The following is a 10,411-nucleotide window of genomic DNA, read 5'->3' as shown; positions in this document are numbered from 1 at the left end:
AATTTGCACTGCAATACAGAGCCGCCGAAATAAACACAAAAAACAAAACAAAAGGAAAATGAATGGAATCTGTAGTGTAAATGCTACTTTGAGAGTCATATCACACTCCTTATGATGGATGATCTATTGCAGAATACAGCAAATGAAACTTTTAACAGCATTTTCTGTTGCCTGGGGATACTGTGTACATGTTGTAAATATGTAACACCACACATGCTACATGTGATAGATCCATCTTTTTTGTTTTTCTATGTTCTGTTGTGCTTGTGTGCAAACCCCTCCATCTCTGCAACAAATCTCCCCCTCTGGGATTAGCTTCTCAAATGTTTGAAAGCCTGTGTATTTACGACATGTCCTTGAGCCATTCTTGCGTTGTTTTGTATCCATCCCTTGTCTCTTGTGTAATAGCTGTATAATAATACAGAAAAATTATGTTTTCTTTGTATTTCTACTAGGCGTTGGCAGGAGAAATGTTGACAGCTTGAAGATGAAGGCTTACACACATGGCTGTTATTTATTTACGCCACGTGCTGCTGCCCAAACTGGAGCACGAGGGGATGATTTTGGCCCTGCTGTCCGTTCCTACTCCAAAACACGGACTTACAATCAGCAGCACTTTAGTTTAATGCTATATTCTTAACCTTGTCACTCCCTTAGTACTGCAGTGTGCATGCTTCTTCCCTAATGCTGTAGAAATGGAATGACTGTTGACCTAATTTCTGCGTTTCCCTCTTTATCTCTCTCGCCCATTCCAACTCCCCTCTGCCTTTTGCCTCTTTGTGGTTGTTGTTGTCACATATTTTAGAAGGCGTTTCATGTGACATCAAAAGGCCCAAGCTCAGATAAGACATTTTAATTTTTGACACTGATATTTGCTTTCTCTATTTTTTGCTCTTTGATATGAATACGCAAGGCCCCAGTCGTGAGTATACTCCTCCATAAGACTGATTTGTCATACCAACTGACCGGTTTGAACCAGCCTGAAGTTGAAACTAGTCGCACTCGCAGTTCCACATCCAAGCTAGCACAGTAAGCACTATTAAACCTCCCTGAGCTCATGGAGCAGCTGATAGACTTCCTTTTAATCTGTCTAGTTTCATGACTAGTATTCAACATGAATGCATGTTACACTGAGTTATTTCTTTATTGTAAGTTCTATTGCTTCATGTCATTCATAGACGTCTTATTAAAATGATACATGTCATGTAACTCTTGCTCTTGAGCTGTTTTGTTTTGCTTCCAAGAAACTGGGATTGATGGGCCGGAAGAGTCTCCTGAAGTTACTCCTAACCTTTCAGTCAGAATCGTCGTCTAATAAATGTCAGAGGACAGTAAATTAGAAGTGCTTTATTTTAAACAACTGATGTTTCCCTCTCTGTCTCAGCAGCAATGTGGCTGAAAGTGCCTGTCTGTCTCACTTCTTGAAAAGGGATGAGGAATTTTCATGGTTCCTTTATGTCTCGGTTTGAAGTCACACTTTTTAATCATTCTACTACTTTTCAAAATTACACAAATGACCGCAGGGAGGCCCAAAGATAATTTTTGGGAAATGCGCTTATTTGCTTTCTTGGCAAGAACTGGACGAGAAGACATATCCGATTAACTTAGCTTACTGACTGTAAACAGGAGGAAACAGCTAGCATGGCTCTGTTTGAAGGTAAAAATCTGCCTACCAGCACCTCTTAAGCTTAATAACACTTAACATATTTTTTCTAGTTTGTTGAATCTGTATGAAAAACAGAGTCAGGCTAACTGTGTGTTTATTTTCAGTCTGTATTCAGTATGTATGTAAGCTGTCCAAGAAAGTGAATTATTGTATATTTCCAAAATGTCAAACTGTTCCTTTAAATATATTTTGAGCCTAAGACTACCTCTGTCTGAACTTGATATTTTGTGCACTTTTAACCGCTATATTTCTTATATTTCTTCATTAAGCGTTTAATGTTTAGCATTAAGAGCCACACAAACTAGAGGGTGACATAGGAGTGAATTTTCACTCCTGTCTCATCCTGCACCCATAAAAAAACTCCTGTCCCATCCCAATCCCAGAAGAGTGACTCCCGTCCCATATCGTTCCCAACAATACACTCTGAAAGTAGCATTTATTCATATACAAAATGGACTTATGATCCCCCTCTCCGCCACACTCCCATTGACTTTTTCCCGTCCCAGTCTTTTCTGTCCCGTCCCAGTCCCAGGATGATTAGTGAAATTGACTCCCATCCCACAGGAATCCCGTGACCCATAGGATTCACAACAGAATGTCAGCCTCTGATGCATGCTAGACATGCGAGTGACACTTCCTCTGAAAGGGTGTAATATCTCAAGACCCCTGCCACAGATGACTTGTGCATCAATTCAGACTTGCGTGTCTCTCTGTTATGACCTTGCCCTCCCGCCACAATGAACAATGGGCCTGCTGTCGACCGGCTCCAGCACTTTCCTTTACCTGGCGCTGGACCAAACCCCATCAATTCCTACGGTTAACTTAATGTGGGGTCAGCACATTTGCATCCACTTGTTTAGTGATGGACTAGTACAAGACTGTGAAGCAGAGGCTCCCATGAAGGTAGGGCCAAGGGGGGGTCAAATGTTCTTATAAAGGCAATAGGAACTGATAGTGTGTGAAAGACTGTATTTAAGTAAGGTATCTGCTCCAGCAGTGCACCAAGGGGGTGAAGAGCGCTTTACTGTGCTACCCTGCTCTGCAGGCTCAGCTAATGATAAACAGAAACTGTAACAATGTATGTGAGCATGTTTGTTTTAAGTGTTTTGGTCTCCATGCTGACCTGAGCTTTGAACTGTGGTGAGATGAGGGTATTACTGCTGTGTAGGTAGTACTTGATCCTTAACATTTAAACCCCCAACCAAGATTGTTATCATGTGTTTTGTGTCTATCTATATTACTAAATTAAAGCACACACTGCACTTCGTTCTGGATTTCATACTGCGGGCAGTTCAGACTAGGAGAAATTAAAAAGAAGACGTAATGTACCGCCACGCTAGCAGCTCTCTAAAGATGTACTTGCTCACAGCAACAATGCCAATATGCTGATGTTAAGCAAGTAATATTTACCAGGTTCACCATCTTAGTTGAGCCTGTTAGCATGCTAACAGTTGCTTTTTATCGCTAAATTGTATGGCTGAGGATGATAGGAACATCACTAGTTTTGTCAGTACTGGACAAATTAAAATTCACTCCCAATGGTGGCACTATGAAAAGTTAAGGCACAAATGTCATTAGAATTGATCCTCTAGGGACACCGTATATCTGTGGCAAATTTTATGGATTCATCCAGTGGAGAACATCAATGTCCGTACAAAATGTTGTGTCAATCAATACATGTCAAGCTATTTTACTGAATAATCGAAAACTTTGTCCTGCTGGTGGTTCTAATGGAAAAGTCAGAGGATCACCAAAGTTACTGGGAGTCATCTTCTGGAGAACATGAATTTCTATACAAAATTTTATTTCCAGTGATCATTAAGATATTTCAGTCTGGACCAAAGTGCTGGACAGACTGACAGACACAGACATCCATTGAAATTTTCCCAATGTTTAGATATTGTCTATATCGAGAACAGTGTTAATCAAAAATAAAATAAAAAAGCAGGTACCGGTGCATTAAAGGAGAGTGCGTCAGAGCTGAAACTATCCATCAACCTGGAGCTGTAAGATAGCCACAATTGTCTGTATCCATGGAATATCCCAATAAGCCCCCCATCCTTCAGCAACCACCCTGTAAAACAGTGACCTTAATATGATCCACCTGATGCAGTAGAACCCGGACGTGCAGGCACAGTTCAGGATCCTCACTGGGGAGCATCGTGTGGACAGATGTACAGTAGATATGGCCTTCGGCCCCCGTGGTGCAGCCAGCCGTGAACCCAGCGCCAGTAACCGGATTGAGCAGGTTCATTGTAATGGTGCCTTGCCTTGGTGGGCTCAGCACTCAGTCACTTAATCTGCATGCACAGGTCAGTCCCTGAGGGGGGGCAGATCAAGTGAGAGAGGGAGGAGCAGAGGAAAGAGGAAACATGACCTCTGCTTTGCGTGCAAGGGTTACCGGACTATTGTGGCGCCGCTGCTGCTCACAGCAGGTTGTGAAAGCCTTTCTGCAGGTTTCCAAACTATTAACTTAGGGCTGTGCTCATTGTAAGTGCATTCTATGCACGAAATGAGCAAGACATAAAAACAAAAGAAGATGGTTAAAAACTTTATGAGGCAATTGCATAGGTCATGCATTCATTTAAGTTAAGTATATTTTTTGTCTGATGATTTCATTGTAAGGAGGTCTAACCCATGCTGGGTTTATATATCTGCTCGCAATGTGTCACAATGAACTTCAAGTAAGATTTTACCCATTTTCTGGAAAATCTGACACTGATTAGCATTTTACTGTCACATTCTGCCTGTCGGCCATGTTTAAGTTTTGCACTCTGTGAGTTTTGGTCAGTTGATTATCTGTCTGTTTTGTTTTGGGGTTCTGTCTTGTCTGTCATCCTATGTGCAGTCTGTTTTTATGGTGAGCTCTGCCGCTTTGTTGTCTGTTTGGTTCTGTGTTAATCTGTTTTTGTTCTGTTATCCTAGTCTGTTGTCTGTGTTGTCCTGTTATCTTGTCTCCCTTATCCACTCTGTGTTCTTGATTCTAAGATTTGGGAGAATACAGTGTGAATACACTCTGTTGTGTCGTGTGATGAGTGTGCTGCCTGACCTTCAGTTTCCTGAACTGTTTGGATTTTGCCTGCCTCCAACCTGTTTTAGTGGGTTAAAACCCCTGAACTTAATCTCTGCTCTTGAGTCTTGCGTTTTGGCTCTCACCTCCTCTGCGCTCACCCACAAACCCTGACATTTACAACTTTATTTCCAACTCTTGCTGTATTTACCATTACCATTTTTATTACCTCATCTGGACCCCCTGCTTGCAATATATGCTGTTGCAACCACACCAAATTTAGTGAGTCAAGGTTTACCATCAGGCAATCAGACATGACTTCCACAGTGTCAGGTAAATTTGTGTAATGCTTATGTTCCTATGAACCTGCCTTCTTGCTTTGGAGACGCACCATGAGGAGCTGTATTCACACACAAATATTAGTACCCTAGAGACTCACTCCCAACTACCCTTCCTCTGCTAATGTTCCTTAAGTGGCCGCTTGCTAAACAGCTGCTGTGTGTCGCTGCCTGTGACTTCCAGTAAGGTCCTGCAGTCAGATATAAACACAGGCCTGAATAAGGACAAAGGCATTCTTACACCACAAAGCCTGTGGGGAATTATTAATCATTATTACCATGCTTTTGTGATACACACACACAATGCCAGGTGTCATTTAATTCAGCTGTAACAGCTGTTAGTGTGTTTCCATGTTATACCTCCAGAACGGAAGGCCTTGTTTTCATTGTTGTACTTAACTGGAAGACTTATCCTGGGCCAATAGATTTCTTTCTCACGAATTTAATTAGCATTGATATCTTCCTAATTTTCCTAATACAGGCAAATCAACATAGCATTACAGATTTTCTTGTGGGTTTTAAACACAGTACCACTGTGAACTCAAAGTTCAAAGTCTCACCAAAAATGCGAACCATCTTCTGATCAAGCTGTCTCTGCTTACCTCATGTGTTGACACACTGAAGTTGTTTCAGATATCTGGGACATGTGCAGATTACACAACAAGAACAGCAAACAGCAATAGACATTTCCAAAACGCTGCATGTCCATTTTAGAGAAAAGCAAACACCCTGTAACCTGAGAGCTGTCACTCAGTATCTCTGAATTACAAAGGATTTGTTTGACTGTTTCACCAAGCATCACTGTTTGTTCACAGGTTTCCCTATCAGGTCATTTTTACAAGTGCTCCCTGATAAAAATAAGTAGCAAACACATAAGTGAGCGATTCGGTGCATCTTAAAATGAAAAGAAAACATGTAATAGTCACAGGAGATTTTTTAGACTATGCTTGAAAACTAAACGGGTACTCCACCAAAGTCAAAAATATAATTAAAGAAAAACTACATTTCATCCTCTTAAGCAGAGAAGCATATCTCTTCCATTGCATCTACCCAATCTTTCAAATGTGGAGATTTTTAGCAATTTCCAAGTGCCTCAAAATACCTACAATAATACATATATGATATGTGGTATTTGAAATACATTCTGGAAGTGGTTTCACATTTCATTGCTCTAAGTACAGCACACCCATAAACAAAGACGTGGAAAAGGGAAACACAGCAAAATTGGTCCAGATAGCTACATTGACCATGTTGTATAATCAAGAGGACTCCTCAAACTTGTCTCAGCATGCTGCATCCTTTTCCATGAGCTCTCTTATCTGTAACTTGGACTCTTTCCATGAGCCCCCTTATCTGTGACCTGGACTCTATTTAAGGGACATTGGGGGGTGTTGTTATGTAAATGTTAAACATCTTTGGAAGGAATCTTATCTGTTAGAGATACATCAGGGAGTAAACCTACTGTCTCCTTTGGATCCCTCCCCATGGGGTAACATGACAGAACTTTGACCCCTGTTTATATTTAGTGTCCCTTTTGTTATGATAAAGCATGCATGCTTGGTGTGGACTGGAGAACAGTCAGCAGATCAAGGCTCCAGTTTCCGTCTAACCGCTGAAATCTCATTGTGCATTGCTTGTTTCTTGTGCCTCGGGACAACTTTTGGGTCATAAATATGTTCTTTCCACCGGCCGACACCTTTTTTTTTTTTTAATGGAAGTTCAGTGACATTCTCTGTCTCCAGTCATAACTGCCATGCCAGCTCGAGACAGACAGGTATCCTGTGGTGACGCATTGTTCACACAGACCTGCAAACAAAGCTGTCAGCGAGGATCTGGCTATTGTTTCACTTCAGACTCAGCGAGGGTCTTTGGTTTATTGTTCGACTCAGCACACAAAGTCAATGCCACATGCCGGGCATACTCTAGAGGAAAATACACTTCCTCAGCCACTTATGGCCATCGCTCCTGACTGTCTTTTTCCATATTAGGGACTAGCCTGTGGTCACTTTTGCAAAGAGAGCAGTGTTTTTAGGAAAGCATGACAGTTACCCAGCGTGGGACTAACACTTGCAGTTATTTATGAGGAGAGTTGCTTCTCAAGGGGGAACGCCTTGCAGCCTTATCAACACAGATCAGCCAGGCTGCATAGGCAATGGGTCAGCTCCAGTTGTAAACACAACTCGCTAACCCTCCCATCTGGGGGCCTAAATGTAAGCCAAATATTTTTAGCGCTGTTAACTGGAAAAATGGGAGATACAATCTTCGGTAGCAATTTTGGAAGCCGTAAAAATACATGTTTAGTAACCTGTATGACTAATAACCCAGGTTAAGGAAAAATAACACTTACATAAAGAGTTACAGTTTGTTTATAACCTCAACAAACAATATTACAACATTAGTATAGTTGGACTAAAGACTAAATTTACATCAGAGCTCCAGCCAGTGTAAATAGATGTCAGAACAGGAAAAGAACAGTCATCCAGTAAACACATCTCACTGTTAGAGAACAGACAAACAATTTTATTTAGCTTATTCTTGGTTTATAAACTGGTTCTCTGACATGTTAACTGACTCTAATAACAAATCAAAAGCCATAAATTACTCATCACGACATCACATGTCCTACACGTGTCACATAACAACATATACATTATACTCTTGTCATCCGACATTATACATTAATGTTGCATGTTTTATCTATATTGATTGCTAAGTAGACCACCAGTACTGTACTTAAGTACACTTTCAAGGTACTTGCATTTTGTGCTACATTATACATTGTTCAAATATTGTCCTATTTACTCTACTGATATTACTTAGCCAGCTATAGTTACTACTTGGCAGATAAAGATTTAACATACAAAATGAATTACATTTTCAAGATGCTTAGACTGAACCACTGAACAGTAAATAAAGTACTTGAATTTAAGTCCACCTTAATCAAAATCTAATAATAGCTATTCTTCTCCATAATTAGTGTATTTGTTGATAATTTAAGTATATTGTATGTTTATTATTATTGTATGTGTGTATATATGTGTGTGTGTGTATATGTGTTTGTATGTACAGTGTGTGTGTGTGTGTATATATATATATATATAGTTGAATATACTGAAAATTCTGTATGTTTATGGTATTTAAATATACATTTTTATTGTAGGACCTTAACTTGTAATTAAGTATTTTGTGATAGTTTTACTTCAGTTAAACATCTGACTTCTTCCACAGCCTATAGGGAATCTATGCATCTTAAAAACCACCATAAAGATATTTGTGGACATTTCTTGTTGATTTCTTGATGAGTATTGAAGTGTTTGTGGGCCTACTAGCTGGATGGATAACATACAGTGAAACTGGTCATTAACAATTAAAAATGCTATGCATTGTCTAGTAGGCTATTAAATGAATTGATTAGGGAGACCATTGGTAATTTACACCACAACACTCTACATCTCAGTGGGATAGGCTAGTTTACTTCCAATACCCATCAGAGAGATTAAGTAATATTTGGCACAGCTCAGCTCTCCAAATACGCACGGCAGGGAGGAGGCGTCTGTGTGATTCACGACTGATGTCACCGAGCAAACCTCCTACAGCCGCCCTATAAATACTCGCATCGTCAGCTCCTCTGTACTCACTCACTCAGACGCTCAAGTCAGAGCCGCTCCTGCAAAAACAGTGCGCACCGAGCAACTCATCCTCGCCGAGTTGGAGGGCCACACTTGGAGCAGAGAAACACAAGACGTCAATCGGGGAAACAAAAAGGCAAGATGTCGACCTACGTGTACTCTGAATGCCACCGCGTCAGCCCCTCTGTCCACGGCAACAAGTTTGACACGGCGCACCGTAAGAAGGCCGTGGCCAACATTTTCGAGACCGTTAACCAGGACTCGCTGATGAGACTGTTCCAGAAAACGGGCGACATGAAGGCGGAGGAGAGAGTGAGGAGCATCTTCTCCTACACCCAGGACCCCGACGAGACTTCTCGGGCCCTGATGGCTCTGAAGCAGCGAAAGAAGGACAAGTTCCTCCAGATCGCGGGCATGGTCCGGCAGCTGCTCAAAATACGTTGACTCTCTGTGTCTCTGTCGGCTCATGTGTGAGCCGAATGTGAAAACACTCCCAACGTGACTGGGTCACCGCCGCAAGTGCGGCTCGCCTGGCGCTTGGAAAGGAGCGTCAGGTGCGGAGGAGAATGTGCAGCCGGCCGCCTGGAGGGCATCACGCAGCAGCTGTCGCCTCATGGACGGAGGTGACAGTGGAGAATCCTGCCCGGAGCGGATGGAGCAAGATGAACTGACTGGGAATATGAAGGGCAAACACGTCTTCCCTGAGACTTGAATTCATTATTGCATTCCTGTGGATGCATGACTGTGAAGCAGCACCTTGGACTGGTGCATATCACTGTGTTGATAGTGGTGCACAGCTGCAATATGAGACTTTATAGTGCCGAAGAACCTGCCTACATGAATGCCTGTCCTGAACACATGCCTATAATTGTCTCAGCTTCATTAGTGGCCAATGTGTTATTGTCACAAAATGTTATAGCACAATGATTTTCATTTATGTGTCCCTTTGTCTGTCATTTTTAATAAATTATTTAATTGTATACAAAAGTTAAACCCTTGTTTGTTCTTATTACACACCACATTTACATGGTGTTAATATGCCTGCCATTATTGATCATCACATGAGGTCATATGAGGTTAATATCATCCTGTTTAGCTATGGCAGATTAATTTAGATTAGTTTGGGCTTAAATCCTGTTCTATTATCTTGAATTACAGTACATGGGATATTAAAACACTGCATTCCAGTGTGCTGACCTTTATCACTAAAGGATTAGTGAGGAGTCAAAGCAAGACAATGGACTGCAAAACCCCCAAAGAATCCCATCCTCAGGCATTTTAAGAAAAGAAAGGACACAGCAGTGTTAGCATATAAGAGTGAAATAATTTTATTAACTAATTAATCTTAATTCTTGCACGAAATATGACTTAATTAGTTGAAAACATGAAAAGAAAGAAAACAAACTTTTAAATCATTTTGACACAAAATACTGTACATATTAGCCATCTGCTACAGGGAAACCTCTCTGGTTAAGCAATCCTAATCAGCATAGAAAAAGAAAGTGATGTGTTGGCTTGACCTCATGTCTGCTATTAGGTGGAAATGGATAAATGACAGAAATGTTGAGTCATGTAATCTAGGATCAGGTTTATTTCACTATAAAAAACACAGCACATGGTGAGTATATTTCTTCCTTTGTTCTTCATTCTGACGCAGCAGAGGGCATTTGAAGGGAATAGAGTTACCCGTGAGAGGATGTGGTTAACCTTCATTGGGTTTCCCTTTACAATGCTGGATCCCTCGCCAGACCAGCGTGAACCAGTTTGG

The 10,411-nt window shown here is 41.1% G+C and overlaps 1 protein-coding gene across 1 annotated transcript; it reads left to right on the top strand.

Annotated features, from left to right (window-relative positions):
- The first annotated feature begins 8,640 nt into the window (after nucleotides 1-8,640).
- Nucleotides 8,641-9,631, top strand: tcima (transcriptional and immune response regulator a). The gene has a single exon (XM_038704335.1). It carries the CDS (start codon nucleotides 8,785-8,787, stop codon nucleotides 9,085-9,087), a length of 303 nt encoding a protein of 100 aa, XP_038560263.1. The 5' UTR covers nucleotides 8,641-8,784; the 3' UTR covers nucleotides 9,088-9,631.
- Nucleotides 9,632-10,411: the final 780 nt, after the last annotated feature.

This window comes from Micropterus salmoides, unplaced genomic scaffold (genome assembly GCF_014851395.1).
Source record: "Micropterus salmoides isolate LMB-PRFRI ecotype aquatic unplaced genomic scaffold, ASM1485139v1 Ms_hic_scaffold_7, whole genome shotgun sequence".
Taxonomy (NCBI): Eukaryota; Metazoa; Chordata; class Actinopteri; order Centrarchiformes; family Centrarchidae; genus Micropterus; species Micropterus salmoides.
The sequence above is the reverse complement of the archived record's forward strand: the minus strand, read 5'-3'. Positions and strand labels throughout refer to the sequence as shown.

Excerpts from the sequence above, each read along its gene's own strand:
- tcima (XM_038704335.1), top strand. The coding sequence starts at position 8,785 with ATGTCGACCTACGTGTACTCTGAATGCCACCGCGTCAGCCCCTCTGTC.